General features: G+C 46.7%; 1 protein-coding gene across 1 annotated transcript; it reads right to left on the reverse strand.

Annotated features, from left to right (window-relative positions):
• Positions 1-749: 749 nt before the first annotated feature.
• Positions 750-5,473, reverse strand: RASSF10 (Ras association domain family member 10). Its single transcript, XM_083754505.1, has one exon. The coding sequence runs from the start codon at positions 2,487-2,489 to the stop codon at positions 996-998; it is 1,494 nt and encodes a 497-aa protein (XP_083610631.1). The 5' UTR covers positions 2,490-5,473; the 3' UTR covers positions 750-995.
• Positions 5,474-15,817: the final 10,344 nt, after the last annotated feature.

The following is a 15,817-nucleotide window of genomic DNA, read 5'->3' on the forward strand; positions in this document are numbered from 1 at the left end:
ACCCCATGTACACATGCAAATTATATCAATTGCTGTTAAGGGCATCAGGACATCAACTGGAATCTATTCCAAAACACTCTACAGAATACATACTTGTGAGTTATTAATCACCCAGTGTTGCTGCTGTGTCCATCCTTATTATTATTAATCATCAAAGGAGCAAACTAATTATTTCATGGCAAGTTACACAGCTGCCTTTGAAGAGAGGGAAAAAAGATCAAGGTGCTAAGTGTTCTGTTTCAACTGGAAAACATAAATCAAATGAATTCTATAAAGAAATGCACACTGTCCCATGTTTACATTGAAGAACTGAAGGAGTAGAACTTCCCATTCAACAATCTTTGATGTGAAATAAAAAGGTATGAATCTGAAGGAAACAGGTTATTCCAATATTAAATGAAATGCAAATACCCCTCTCTTGCTTCTTCTTTAAAAGATAAAAGTAGGAAAGAGTCAGCTTGAAATCTGCCTGCCAGGGACTCGCTTTAACACGTTTCAATGTCAAAGCCACAATTAAGATGCAATCAAACGGCTATGATACAATATAATCTCCCTTTCCCCATTCCTTCAGAGAACCCAGCACATCCTCTGCAGTTAGTGGGCATCAAAACGCAGCTGATGTCTTTCCTTCGAACTTTTTGTTTGAAAAACAAATACCTATAGGGTGAGATCCTTTTTAATTCAGAAAAAAAGAGAAGCCGATGTTTTTAGGTGCACAAATGTATGTTATGATTCCCGGTGACCACAAATTAACTACAAACATGAATTTTATTATTATATTTTATCAGAATGAAAGCGTGTGCCTCGTTGAGTCGTTTTGAAAAATAGATCTTTGTTGGGGGCGGGGTGAGCGGAGAGATCCAGGAACTCCCCGTCTGAGCACCTTGCAAAAGACAAACCAAACAAACAATAATAATAATAATAATAAAAACCCGAGGGAAAGCCCAACTTTGCGGTCCCTGAGATGACATGTGGGGGGAGGGGGGAGGCCGCCGCTATACCAGGGATTCGCAAACGGGCAGCGAGTCCGAGTCCTGGCTGTGCATGGAGCTCAAGCCCGTGTCGGAATCCTCGTCGTTGTCGTCGCAGTCCTTGCGCAAGCCGCGCGCAGCCTGCTCCCCCCACACCTCCGCGGTGATCGGGGCCGGGTCGGGGGGAAGCTGGCCCCCGTCGTCGTCGTCTTCGACGGGGAGCTGGAGAGACGGGGCCGCCTCCTGCTCCAGCTGGCCGCCCGCCTCCTCCTGGACGTCGAGGGAGCGGATGGTGTCGAGGAGGCGCTGCAGCTCGCTCTCCTTGTCGGCCCAGACGCGCTGCGTCGAGTCCAGGTCGGCCTTGACGGCCTCCAAGTCGGTGCTGAGGCGCAGCCCGATGTAGAGGCTGGTGCTCAGCTGCGTCTTGACGCGCTCCTGCTCGACGTGCAGCTCCCCGCCGCCGCCGCCGCCCACCAGCTCGGTGGTGTTGCAGTCCGTCTCGGAGAGGCTGGCGCTGGAGCCCTTGGCGGCCGCCAGCTCCTCCCGCCGCCGCTTCATCCAGCGCTCGTTCAGCTCCTCCTGGATCTCGCCGGCCAAGTGCTCCAGCAGATCCTCCTGGCGGCGCCACTGTTCCTGCAGCAGCGCCACCTCCTCGCACTTGCGCGCGTACTCCTCCAAGTCGCCGTCGAGGGTCGCCGCCTCCAACCCCCCCTGCGGCTCCCCTTCCTTTTCCTCCCCGCCGTCGGGGACCTCCGTGTCGCCGCCGCCGCCGCCCACCAGGTAAGTGTCCTGCACGTAATTGACGCCGTGGCGCTTCATGCGGTCGAAGTGGATCTTGGCCTCGAAGCGGTCGATCTCGCGATCCAGCTCGCGGAGGCGCTTCACCTGCTGGCGGATGGTGTGGTCCTGCGACAGCACGAGGTGCACCAGCGTCTCCATCCTCTCGGCGGCCGGCGCCTCCTTGGCGGGCGGCTCGTCGGGCTGCCCCGACGGCTGCCCCTTGCGCTTGTTGATCTTGGCCAGCTTGCGGAAGGCCTTGCGCACCACGCGCCGCTGCCGCTCCTGGGTCAGCGCCAGGCTGGCCCGCGCCGCCGCCGTGGCCAAGCCATGCTGGCAGGGGCTCTCCTTGCTGGGCACCACGCGGGCCTCGGCGCTGCGCGGGCCCGTGTTGGGCAGCGACGCCTCGCTGCGCACCAGCACGAAGCGCACGTTCTCCTGCTCGTCCCCCCAGGCGGCCCAGAGCCGCAGGATCTTGGTCTTGTTGGGCAGGATCCGCTCGAAGCCGCGCCACTTCTCCACGATGCAGTAAGACTGCGGGACCCCCGACAGCATCCCCCCGCCGCACTCCTGCAGCGACGCCAGCTGCTGCTGCTGCTGCTGCCTCCGCCGTCGGCTCTGCTTGCTGTCCTCCAGTAGCACCCGCACCACATCCGAGCAAGTGGTGCGCTTGGAAAGCCCCGAGATCAGCTTCTCCTCCTGGCAGATCCACACCGAGATCTTCCTTCCCTCCGGCTCCATCAGGGCGCGCCTGCGCTGGGGGCTTGGAGCTGCTGGGGCCCGCGGCTACTCCCGCCCAGCGGGGGATCCCCCATAGAAGCGCTCAAGGGAGCCGCGGCGGGCCAAGGCGGACGGCCCGCGAGCCCAGCCGAGCCATGGCTCCAGCCTCTCGGCACCTCTCTCCCTGCCCGACGCCGTCTCCTCCTCCTCCTCTTGTCTAAATGGATTCCACGTTAGGGCTTTCCATGATCCAAGTCCTCCGCTGGCCGCGTAAGACACAGGCTCGCCTCCTGTTGAAGCTTTGCAATCTTTCCCCTTCCCGTCTCTCTCTCTCTCTCTCCCTCCGACACACACGGCGCGTACGCTCAGCCCGGGGAGTCCCGGGAAACTGCCAACTTCCAGAGTTGCAGCTCCTCCTGCTTGCTGCTTCTGTTGCTGCTTCCAGCAGCGCCTCTGTGTGTGTCACAATCGGCTTTGCCTGGGAGTCTGACACTGCCCTTCCTTTGCTGCCGCCTTTTTCCTTTCCTATCACGTGGTTCTCTCCTCCCCCCACCCCTCTCACACTCACACACTTTTCTCTGTGTCTGTCTGAGCAGCTGTACTGTTTGATCCAAGACGATCTTCCTCTTATTGATTTTACCCCTTTCAGGCAAATTCACTCTCCTGCCTGGAAAACAGAAAGGCGCCCACCTATGCAATTGGATCAAATGGCTTGCCAGATGTTAATGGGGGGGGGGTTGGGGGAGGGAGAGTTGGAAATGCTGCTATCCTGACATCCTACAGCCTCCAAAAGAAAGAAGGTGGGAAACAAAACTTCAAAGCAAAAGGCCAAAATGAGACCACATTTCTTCCGTTTCAGTAAAGTCCCCAGCCCTGTAATTAAAAGGAGTTCATGGGTGCCAAAGCACTTTGCAGATTAAAATGCACAAGCAAACAGTAAAACTTGCTAAGTGTTATTAAAATCCTTCCTTGCTGCCAGGGCTTGAAGAAGAGAAGAATTAGGCTATAAGGCTGCAGTCCTGCTAGGCATATTAAGAGGAAACTCAGCCCCACAGAGAGCATAGTAGGACTTACTTCCCAAGTAAACGTGCTGTAAGCATAGATTTGGAATACCAAATAAAATGGGCATGTGGGTGTTCTTTTTTAGAAAAATTATAACTGTATCGTATAATAATAAAACATTGCTTTTCCCATAAAGGAGAAAATAGCAAAATGGTGATGATGATGATGATCAATCCCATGACATTTAAAGTACCTTAAGTTTTCCCATCATTAAAAGCCACAAAGCACGCAATCACAGGGAACTTTCTCCTAGTTCCATTGAAATGAATGGGGAGCTGTGCAAGTGAGCATCTGTGTGCTTCTTTCACTACTCTTATTAATTTCAACTCGAGAAATTCCTAGTAGACACACAGATCGGAATAAACAGAGTTGGAATGGTTGCCACCTTGGAGAGTGTTGTCAGTGTCCATGGTTCCTGCTTGATTTGTGGGCACCTATAAAGCTGCCCTAAACTGAAAAAGAATGAAATTGGTATAAATGTATGTGTGCGTTCCCCTCCCCCCCCCCAAGTTCACATTTGCCTTAGGACAGATGAACACAATTTCCGAAATGATGGGTGGGCTACCTGTGGTTTACCCTGTTATTTTTTTTCATTTTTCACATTGTGTACAGACCTCTTTGTAGGGACTATGCAGCATTCCTGGCACACTTGCAAGCCTAAGGAATGGCTAGGCTGCAGTCCGTCTTCCTGGTGGGCAGGGTGTGGGTTTTTTTTTGGGGGGGGGAGGGTTTGAGCAGGAACTTAAGGGAGCTGAGTTCCCTTACCTTAATAATAATAATAATAATTTTATCTGTGAGGGCTGGAACGGATATTCACCCAATGCCTGATAAAAAAAATCCACCTATATCTGTAATCAATAAAGTTGTGGCCATTTCTTATCCTTATTTATTAATGCTTGAGTTTATTAGTCACATCTTACATTTAGCCATTGCCCGGGGTGAGGGTGGGTGGGAAGGTGGCACTGCAACTCGGCCCCTCAATAAACAAACAAAGAAAGAAACTAACTAACTTTGTGGTGAGTTCCCCCACCCTTTTTCCAGAAAAAAGCACTTCTGATGAGTTAGTTCTCCATGTACAGATGACTTTTGAAATCGGAGCATTGTCAGTCAAATACTCTCCCAGGTGCATTCTGCATCACCCCAGCGATGTCTTCCCTTCATGCACATTATTAATTACATTTATATCCCCCCCTTTTTTAACTAGAAGAAAGTCAGAGGAGTAACCAGGCCGCCCCTGAACCTTGGGCACTTCTTAGCTTTAAGCACAATCCGCATCAGGAGCCATTAGGACAGCCTTCTCCAACCCTAGTGGCTTCCAAATGCTGGTTTCTTCCACATGCTAGGTACATTGAACTACAACAGCCACCAGCCCCAGCCAGCATGGCTAATGGTTAGGCATGATGGGAGTTGTAGTCCAGCAACTGCTGGAGGGTACCAGGTTGGGAAGTCTGCCTTAGGCTATCCTTTAGATCGAACCTGCTAGCAGAGCAGTGTGGGAAGAAGAAGCCGCAGGGAGAGAATGCCCTGTAGCCTGCATTCTGAGGTGGTGGTTCCCCTACAAGAATACCATCCCGCGTGCAAACCCAGCATGTTTGGGCGAGCTTTGCTCAACTATAAAGCATCGCTCTGCCCGTTGTGCGGCACTGAGCTGTAGTGTGGCATCCGTTGGAAAGACTGCGCTTTGTGTGCCAGGGGAGGAGGGCTGAACACCTCCATGGCCTGATGGCAAAGAACTCGCATTTGGAAGCTTGTTAAAGTGTTGGGGCAGTTGGAGTTTGCAAGGGAAGCACATTAAGTGGGTTAATTAAGTGCTCGTCCGTGACGTACGAGTTGCTTCATTACGACTCCACCGTGATTGCTGTAGGCTGTGTGCAAGCTTAGGCATATTTTATTGGTTTGGTCATGCTAGGTTTTCACTTGGAAGGGTTTCTTCAAAAGCATAATACCTCTGCATATGCATATATATATATATATATATATATATGCAGGTTTTGGTGTCCTCGGGTGTCTTCCCGTGTAAAAGTTGGGGTGTCTAGGCGACGTTTCGACGAGGTCTCACTCGTCATCTTCAGGCTGGTGCTTTCGGCTTCTTGTTACTGGAACAGAGCGGGATCTCAATGTTTGAGTTCCTATAAATACTGTAGAGGGGGTGTGGTGTCTAGCCTCCAATGTTCTGGGCAGAGAGGAAGTTCCCAGGCTAGTGTGCCTTTTCTTCTTTTGTTCCTTAATTACTTGAGAGATACCTTGAGTGATTTCTTGAGTGATATCCTGAGTACCACTTAGGTGGGTCATTAGGTGTGGATTAGTTGCTAAAGTCTTTGTGTCTTGACCTCTTGAACTTTGTGAAGAGTTTTCCTGAGAAGATGGCTGTATTGCACTTAGTTGTGCTTTGGCTTGGCTTCGTGTATAGGGGCGAGCTGTGGTTTTGTGGCTTGTGTCAGCCAGATCTGTGTAGGGATTGCAGGGGGGTGCAGCATCCGGAGGTGCCACCATGGATTGGCTACTGGATGGTGTCATCCACAGCTCGCCCCTATACACGAAGCCAAGCCAAAGCACAACTAAGTGCAATACAGCCATCTTCTCAGGAAAACTCTTCACAAAGTTCAAGAGGTCAAGACACAAAGACTTTAGCAACTAATCCACACCTAATGACCCACCTAAGTGGTACTCAGGATATCACTCAAGAAATCACTCAAGGTATCTCTCAAGTAATTAAGGAACAAAAGAAGAAAAGGCACACTAGCCTGGGAACTTCCTCTCTGCCCAGAACATTGGAGGCTAGACACCACACCCCCTCTACAGTATTTATAGGAACTCAAACATTGAGATCCCGCTCTGTTCCAGTAACAAGAAGCCGAAAGCACCAGCCTGAAGATGACGAGTGAGACCTCGTCGAAACGTCGCCTAGACACCCCAACTTTTACACGGGAAGACACCCGAGGACACCAAAACCTGCATTCCTGTACCCGTGAAAATCTACGAAAGCATATATATATATATATATATATATATATATATATGCATACGTGTATATATAGTACAATGGTAATGACCTCTTGGCAAATCCTCCTCCTCTAGAACCATAGGGCTCTGTTTAAAGTTCCAGACTCCTGTTCGGCAGAGGTTTATCCCTTCCCTGCCCAGCCACCATCCCAATAAAAATTACAACCCCTGCCAGGAGTAAGGGATTTCCATTGGGATTGTGACTGGGGAGACAAAGGTTAAACCTCCCATTCCCAGGCACTGTTGAAAACCAGGGGCCCTTGCACCTAGTTTTATATTTAGAAAAAGAACAGCAGACCACACAGTTGCTAACCACACAGTTTCTGCAACGTGTAGCCTGGCTGTAATTCATGGTTATAAAGCAGTTTTTTTAAAAAATAAAATAAACAATAACCCAAAACAAAACATGGCTTCTGAGCAATGAGATTTTGACTCCTAGTTTTCAGTGTTGTGAAACTTGGGACTCCTGATCAAACTCATTAAAGAAACTGGGGATTCAGGAATGTTTGTGGAAGCTAGAGTAATTCCAAGTAGCTTGCGATCTGGGGAGAGAGACCCTTAAAGTCATGTAAACTACATTGCACTGAGTTTAGCTATAACATTGTGAAGCAGGGAGGGACACATTCAAGGAAGGACATGGTAAGTGAGAGGTGGAGAAGATCCTTAGCTCAGTGGTGGAACTCTTCCTTTTCAGGCAGAAGGTCCCAGAAGGTTCAATGCCTGGAATCTCCGGGTAAGTCTGGGAATGTTCTCTGCTTACTGTTTTCTGGAAGGGAAGTTAGATAGTTCCGGCATCTCATCCATTGTAGGATAGTGGTTAGCATGCCAGACTAGGACCTGGGAGACCAGGGTTCAAATCCCCACTCAGCCATGAAGCTCACTGGGTGATCATGGGCCCATCACTGCCTCTCATAGCCTAACCTATCTCACAGGGTTGTTGTGGGGGTATATCAAGAGTGGGAGAAGCGTATGTGCCACCTTGAGATCCTTGGAGGAAAAGGTGGGGTATAAATGCAATCAAGAAATGTAGAACAAAGTATGGTTTATAACAGGAATGGGCAACTCGAGAGCTGAGGATCAAATTTGGCTCTCCAACCCAGGCCTCACACTATCTCCCCAGATAAGACCCTTCACTGGCCCTGCTTTGCACCCTCCCTGAGTGTTTTTGCCTGGCTGGAATACATCCTTGTTTCTTGCTTGTAAGGATGGAGGCTAGAGAGGGGTGTGCAAGGGTGTGGAAACTTGCCTACTCTTCAAAGGTAAGATTCACATTTTGTTGCCCTGTCCACTTTTGTTCTGGCCCCACCCTCCACTGCCACATGGCCCCTGGAAGTTTGCCGAAAGCAGAACTTGGCCATTCTACTGAAAATGGTCCCCCATCCCCATTTTATAAGATCTGAGAGTATTTTTTTCCTGCCCCCCCCCCCGGGCAATTCATATGGAGGTGTTGATTTAGGACTGGTGTTTAACTTGGTGACAGCTGCTAAGATCCCAGTTACATCACACTGGAGAACCTCTATTAATCTGCCACTCTGTAATTGGTTTTATACAACACATCTGGAACTGGCGACAAAATGTTGCCACGGGGAGTGCTCAGGTTCAATGTTTCAGCTGTCTCACTTAGGAAATAGTGAATTGCCTTTATGCGTAAACAGACTCCATAATTTGTGAAGATATATAGCGGCTACAGGAGCTCATGGAAGAAGCAAGCTGTGGCACCAAATCCAAAACGTAGCAAATGTTGAAGGAGGAGCAAGAGGAAGAAGGCGACGTGCACAGAGTTAGGCCTGCAGCAGGCACTCCCAAATTCTTTATGTAGGGCTGCTGGTGTGCAGGCCAGGCTGCAGCTGGCTCTGGTCAGTTCACAGAAGTCCTCAAGATAGCTTTAATGAAGTACGTCTGGGACAGATATCTGACAGGGAGGAAATTCCAGGTGTATGCAGGAGCACAGAGTGCTGAGGGAAACGAGGTGACCTTGAGATGAATATGTATGCTCAGGATTAAAGGCGTTGAACAGGAATGTACTGAGAGATTTTTTAAAAAAAATTATGGGGAGGGGGCAGGATGACCTCCCAGTGGTTAAGATGTGCTTCTGAAGGAATGTAAAGGCTCTGCAGCTGGGAACCATGGAGGATTGTTCCAGGAGTTCTGTGCTCTATGGTGTGTGTGTGTGTGTGTGTGTGTGTGTCCTCGATTCCAAGCTTGAGAGGAGAACTGAAGTTGCCATTTTTACACTATGCTGCTGAGGAACTTGGAGCACTCCCAAGGCACCATGAATACAGGAAACGGAAGCTGCCTCATACTGAGTCAGACCTTTGCTCTATCCAGCTCAATACTGTCTACACTGGCTGTGGGTGCTGTTCTCCAAGATTTCAGAAACTGAGTCACTTCCAACCCTACCTGAAGATGCTGGGGCTTGATCCTTCTGTGTGGAAAGCAGATGCCCTTCCACTGAGCTAAAGATACAGCCTTTACTGACTACAAGGAACAACAACAACAACAACAACAATTTATTACTTATACCCCGCCCATCTGGCCGGGTCTCCCCAGCCACTCTGGGCTGCTCCCAACAGAATATTAAAAACACGATAAAACATCAAACATTAAAAACTTCCCTAAACAGGGCTGCCTTCAGATGTCTTCTAAAAGTCAAGTAGTTGTTTATCTCTTTGACATCTGATGGGAGGGCATTCCACAGGGCGGGTGCCACTACCGAGAAGGCCCTCTGTCTGGTTCCCTGTAACTTGGCTTCTCACAGTGAGGGAACCGCCAGAAGGCCCTCGGTGCTGGACCTCACTGTCCGGGCAGAATGATGGGGGTGGAGACGCTCCTTCAGGTATACTGGGCCAAGTCCGTTTAGGGCTCTAAAGGTCAGCACCAACACTTGGATTTGTGCTCAGAAACGTCCTGGGAGCCAATGTAGGTCTTTCAGGATCGGTGTTATGTGGTCTCGGCGGTCACTCGCAGTCACCAGTCTAGCTGCCGCATTCTGGATTAGTTGTAGCTTCCAGGTCACCTTCGAGGTAGCCCCACATAGAAGATTCCCCCATCCCAGCTCCAAGCTCAAGATGAGAGCAAGAGCTATTCCTTATTGCCCAGAAACTGGAGAAATATTCTCTCAACCCTCTCCATGCCTCTGAGCTTGCATTCTGAGTTCAGAAGCTTGATGAGAGGTCAGGGGCAAGGCCCCATTCCTTATAAGAGTCCTTATGACCACACATTTTTGGTTAGCTACCAACACCAGCCACACAGTGTGTAAATACCCCAAGGAAAGCTCAAACCAGAGTCTGAGCGGTTGGAATGCAGAACAAAGATCAAAATTAGCAGTGTTGCAGCCAGACAGGAAAATACAGAGTACAACTGGATCAGAAAGGCTCCTAGTAGCTTAACACAAGGAAGCACTGTGTCCAAACCTGACAGGTCATCTTCTTCGCTCATTTAGGCTTGGTAGCCTTTATTCTTTATCCCCTCCCTTCTCTTCTCACTGTCATCTTTTCCTCCCAAGAAAAAGCACTGTTACTCACAAGAAGGGTTTCCAGAAAACAGGAGCCTTGCCAAAATTTATAAGTTTCTGTTAGAGAGTTTAGAACATAATGATAGTCTGGTGAATCAGGCCTGTGGCCCATCTAGTCCAGCAACTTGTTCTCACAGTAGCCAACCAGATGCTTGTGGGAAACCAGTGAGCAAGACAGGAGCACAAGAGCATTCTGCAATCCCATGGTTTCCAGAAACTGGTATTCAGAAGCATTGCTGCTTCCAATTGTGGAGGTAGATCATAGCCACCATGGCTAGTAGCCATTGATAGCCCTCTCCTCCATTAATTTGTCCCATCCTCTTAAAGCCTTTCAAGTTGGTGGCCATCACTGCCTCCTGGAGGAGCAAGTTCCACAGTTTGACTATGTGCTGTGTGGAGAAGTAGGAGTCCTCTCTTCCAGTAGGGGGCAGTGGTGCACCGGCTAATATGTGGAACAGCTGTCGCTTCCTCAGTGAGGAGAGGACTGCTCTTCCTTCCAAGCTGAACACCATCGTGGGTGTTCAGTTTTGTGCTGAAGCACTTGCAAGACAGAACCATGTTTAAAAGAAACAGAGTAGGAAGAAAAGTTACACTTGCATACCTGAATTATGGTATCCTGAATGAAATGCTAAATAATAATAACAATTTTTCATTTCATATGAAGACATTTTTCCAGAAGGTACCGTTCACTTTGCAATACAGTTACTGGATCCACCACATCAAAAAATTCATAACATTCCTTGATTCAAGTCAGAAGACAGAAGATTCCGACTAAACGTCAGGAAGAACTTTATGATGCTAAGAGTTGTTTGACAGTGGACTGCTTCAGAAGGTGGTGGATTCTCCTTCCTTGGAGGTTTTTAAGCAGAGGTTGGATGGTCATCTGTCATGGATACATTACTTGAGATTCCTCCATTGCAAGGGGTTGGCTGACCCTTCCAGCTCTTTGATTCTAATCAATAGTCATCCAAGACCAGGTAAGCATTTTTCAAAATGATCTTTTTTCCCCTGTTCTTCTGATCGCCGAAGACTCACAACCACAGTATTCTGAACAGCAAACAATAATCTTCCATGTACATCTCTTCTACCATATACTCTGAAAAGGCTGGGGAAATGAATAATAATAATAATAATAATAATAATAATAATAATAATAATTTGTTATTTATACCCCGCCCATTTGGCTGGGTTTTCCCAGCCACTCTGGGTGGCTTCAAACAAAAGATTTCAAGCCGGGGATGCAAAGGAAGAAAGGAAAGAACCAGGAGTATGTGCTGCTGATTATTTCCTTTTAAGTCTTGGTGATGTCATGTGATTGTCAGGTAAGTGGTCCACGGAGGACAGGGGATTCTCCTCCCCACCTGCTGCACATGAATACACACCGGCCTGGAAGCAAGTCTTACCAAACTCTGTAGGATTCACTTCTGAGTAGATGTGCATAGGATTCTGCTGTTGAGTCCCACTGAAATCAGTCCATACCTTATTACCAGCCTGTGGCCTGGTTTCTTAAACGTTATTAAAAACCCTCCTTTCAGTGCTGAATATGATCACCTGCAAGCAAACAAGTAAGGGTTTTTAAGTGTGCAATTTTCTTATTAATATCCAGTTTGTTTGCAGGAAATAGAATGCTGCCGATGGCAGCTGAGCCAAGGTGAGCTGCAGCTGAGCTTCAATCCACCCCTTTGAAATGAAGCTGCTCTTTGTTCCTTTCCTGAACAGCAGCGCCATTTGTTCTGCGTCCCTCCCTGGGCTCCTGTTAATCTTATTTTACGAGGCTTTGCCATGGACTCTTTGCACTTGTTGTTTTCCTTATGGCGAGACAAGCAGCGGTGCAGCTGAAGGCACAATAAGGCCATTAATCAGGTTCTGCAACAGGCTCTTCAAGAACCTGCCTGGGATTTGAGAGGCATGAATAGGGAAGAGGCTACTTGACCATACATATTCTCTCGCAGATGTTTCGTTTCTCTCGCACCTATTTGTTCCTGAAAGCATAAAAGAGAACGACCAACCCAGGTTGCCTCGGGAAATCTGCCACTCTTCGTTGGGATGGAAATCATGAAGCACTAACTTCTCAGTCCATGGCTGTGTGGAAGAGCACAATGAGACATTTCCCCACTTGGGCTTTGTCCTTTACTTTGCAACTGGGAAAGAGTTTCTTTTCAAAGAGCTGGAAGGTACAAGTTTAGCTAATCAGGTTGATAACTATTGGCTGCTCTGGCAACCTGGAGAAGTCGCACTAGCATTATGTCATAATTCTTTGCAGAGCTAGCTTTTGCAATTCACTTTCACTTTTTAAAATAATTGCTTCACACACAGGCACCATGTGATGCAAACCAGTTTTGTTTGAATGACTTATCTGGAGGGCAAACCCAGGCATCCAGATAACCAAACAAGTGGAGAGCCCTATTTTGAATAGTGTAGAAGTGGACAGTCTTGGTCCCACAAACCTCATTGACCAACAGGCCTCCCTCCACATTTGGCTCACAAGGTTGTTTCAGGTTAAGAACAGACCTCTGGAACGAATTAAGTACTTAACCCGAGGTACCACTGTAGTAGCTATTCAGTAAGCAACACCATGCATTAAGTCACAGGGTCTAGGAGAATACAAGCATATTCAAGGTTCTGGTTCTCTTGCCTTTTGTAGAGAAGATCTTGGAAAAGACTTGTTCAGACTAGAAACCATCAGCACAATCCTTTGCATGTTTCAGCCAAGCCATGGCCACCTGTTCCATCGCATACTGTCAAAAAATGTCACCTTTACGACAGGTAAAGATGAGATAGCAAACAACACTGAATTAAAGCCACCTTTTGCAGTCCTGGTTTGAATCTGTCATTCTTCAAATTTGGCACCTTGCCTTTTTGTGCTCCTTTGCCATATTTCAAACAGTGAAAATCCGGACAGAAAAGTTGTTGAGCTTCTTCTTAGTTTTCTTAGTTTTTTTTTTGAGTTTGGCCCAAATTCACAAAAGAAGCAGCCTTTTTACTGGGTTAATTAGAGCCAGATATTGCAAAGGAAAATAAGTTTACAGGTTAACTTTTACAATGGCCATTTCCTGACTGATATAGGAAAGATAGATTGCTTTTTCTAAATAAATAAAAAGCTAAAAGGAGCACACATTCTTCCCTGTCTTTTTAGTGTCAGAGGACATTTGGTTGGTTTGCAACTGCTTCATCGTCTCCTCTGATGTTTCCATGAATTAATAACTAAGTCATTAAAGAAAACCTGCCCTCCATCTTGGGACTGAGAACATCTGTAGACATGATTCACCAGGTGATACCTTATCTCTGAATGGAAGCAGCAGGTTTGTGTTTCTTCTTGCCCCTTTGCCAGAACAATTTGCCCGAGGAAGGTTTGTGTATGTTTGGAAAGCCTAGAGTCTGGATTTTCAGTACTAGTTGGTATAAATTAAGACATTGTTAGTCTCACTTGATTTGTGTTTCTTGTTTGCTGGGAGCAATGTGGCTTCTACAGCTAAGGATATTTTCATGATGCCTGAGGTGCATGCAATATGAATATAGTGCTGCTTTTCGTAACTTGAAAACAAAACTAGCAAGGAGTTGTGAGGGAAACCTACTGAAACAAGCCAAACACCAATCCATAGCTCCAGAAGATGTTAAGTATAGGGCAATGGTTCCCAAACTCCCCTGCCCCACAAACCACTTGGTCTGTCAGGGTCCACTTGGTTTTTAATTGTATTTTATTGCTGCTTTCATTACATTGTATTTTATTGTAATTACAACTTGAAATTCTATGAAATTAAAATTGTGATACGATAAAACACAATATAAGAAATAAAGAAGCAATAAAAACACAAGAATAATAATGGTTATGCCACAGACCACCAGTGGAGTAAAGTGAACTCCTCCTATTCTTGAATGAAACGAGGAACAGGTAAGAATGAGAGCCCTATGACTGACCCATACATTCCATCTCTCTGTGTGTTTCAGGACCAATGAAAATTGAATTGGTTGGGTCCAATTCAGTTCAATTTTTTTCATTGACTCCAAAAGAAATGCACATCCACATTATGCATAACATAAGTTTTTGGTTCAATAATGGACCATTTCAAAAAAATTCAGTTCATTATACTTTTTACTGCCTGCAGTTCCTAGATTTCAAAGTAAAGCAACCCAGAATTGGGGTTTCTAAGGCCATCACCCACCATCAATAGTGCTCATTCATTGAACAGGTATATTGCGTGTAGAATTCAGGACAGGCCACAACACTCTTGGATACCAGCCAAAGCTAGAAGAATTAGGAAGAGCGAAGAAAGAAAAGGAAAGCTAATATTCTCAGCCTCGGAGGGCATGTTGCCAGAGGTTGCTTCCACATGGCATGATACTCTTGCAGCCTAATGTCAGCATTTTGTGTATTAAATTCCTGCAGGTGCTACCTTCCTGCCCCTCCAAGTTTCAAGGATAGGAAAATGCAACGGTTGTGCAGTGTTAATACTGATTTATCATATATGTATGTTTGCATATGTTCTCTTAATGTCTGCATCCTCCTTGTTGACCTCAGCTGGGCTTGGATGCAGCCCAAAGGCTCAATTATTGGAAGCTACAAATCCAAAGGTTCTTTTCAGGCAGGCAACATAATACAGCAACTTCATATCCCAGGTATAATTGCTTCAGCAACTGAGGCTCAATATCAACCTTGGCATAGCTTTTGGCACACACCTCCAACTTGCACGGGATCACAAGCTTACAGACTGTAGCTTATTTTGGGGTGGGGGAAGGGCTAGTACAGCTCTGAAAGACAGAGAATAAAAAGCCTAATTGTCCAAATCCAAGGTAGCAGGAAGGAGAGCAATCCTGAAATTGGTTGTAAGTTCACAGATACTTGTTGTAAGATAACTTACAAGGTGTTTCAGGCCTGCAGGGTAACATGCTGTCCAAATATCATCCAGTTGATGTTCTGCTACATCCAGAAACTGGAGAAAGACTGAAATGCAGGTGTGTGGTGGTGGTGGTGGGCTGCTGACATAACAACTGCATGCAAGATCGGTGTAATTTCTTGAATGTTTGCTAAAGCTTGAAAATCACAGGATGTATGCTACTCCAGTACAATACAGTACAGTTCCCATTTGTGAACAGAATTAGGTTTCCTAGAAATCTACGTCCTTTGTGGATATAAAAGGAAATTTATCCATGATAGAAAATATATTGATGTTTGTGAACACGATTACAACTGACATACATATGAATATGGTTGAACTGACCAGACTTTTGCTGGGCTTTCAGCAACTGTACATCATAATCACTCATATTTTGTGAATTGAATATACACTGTAAAATGAGACTGGGAAGATTGGATGATGAGATTCTGTGGACAGAGTTCCCAAAATCTGTTTCTCCAGTGCCCTAAAAATCTACTGTAAAGAGTTGGAGGCTGTCTGGAACATTCTGAAAGTTTCTGCAAGGGGAAAGGGGAATTGGCAAGAATCATTTGCCCCTCATTCTGTGAGCAACTGCTGCTGCTGCTGGACTTGTCTCATCATGATGGAACACAGGTCAGGTCAGCAATATCAGGCCAGTTTTCTGTTGCAGTTTTACAGATGGATTTCATGATGTGTGAGGCAAATCTGGTTTCTCTGTCAAATAAGATACATTATGAACGCCATGGTCCGTTGTGCAGCACACAGCATCACAGTGTGTTACTGTGAATGAATAATTACATATTATTAGACAACACACTGCAACCTTCAGCACATTATTCCAAATTGGAACATGAATGAATGTGAAAAGTTTCAAAAGGTGAAAATTCGGTTTC

This window comes from Podarcis gaigeae (assembly GCF_964106915.1).
Source record: "Podarcis gaigeae genome assembly, chromosome: 1".
Taxonomy (NCBI): Eukaryota; Metazoa; Chordata; class Lepidosauria; order Squamata; family Lacertidae; genus Podarcis; species Podarcis gaigeae.

Bases quoted from the DNA above. Each gene is read 5' to 3' on its own strand.
- RASSF10 (XM_083754505.1), bottom strand. From the start codon at position 2,489: ATGGAGCCGGAGGGAAGGAAGATCTCGGTGTGGATCTGCCAGGAGGAG.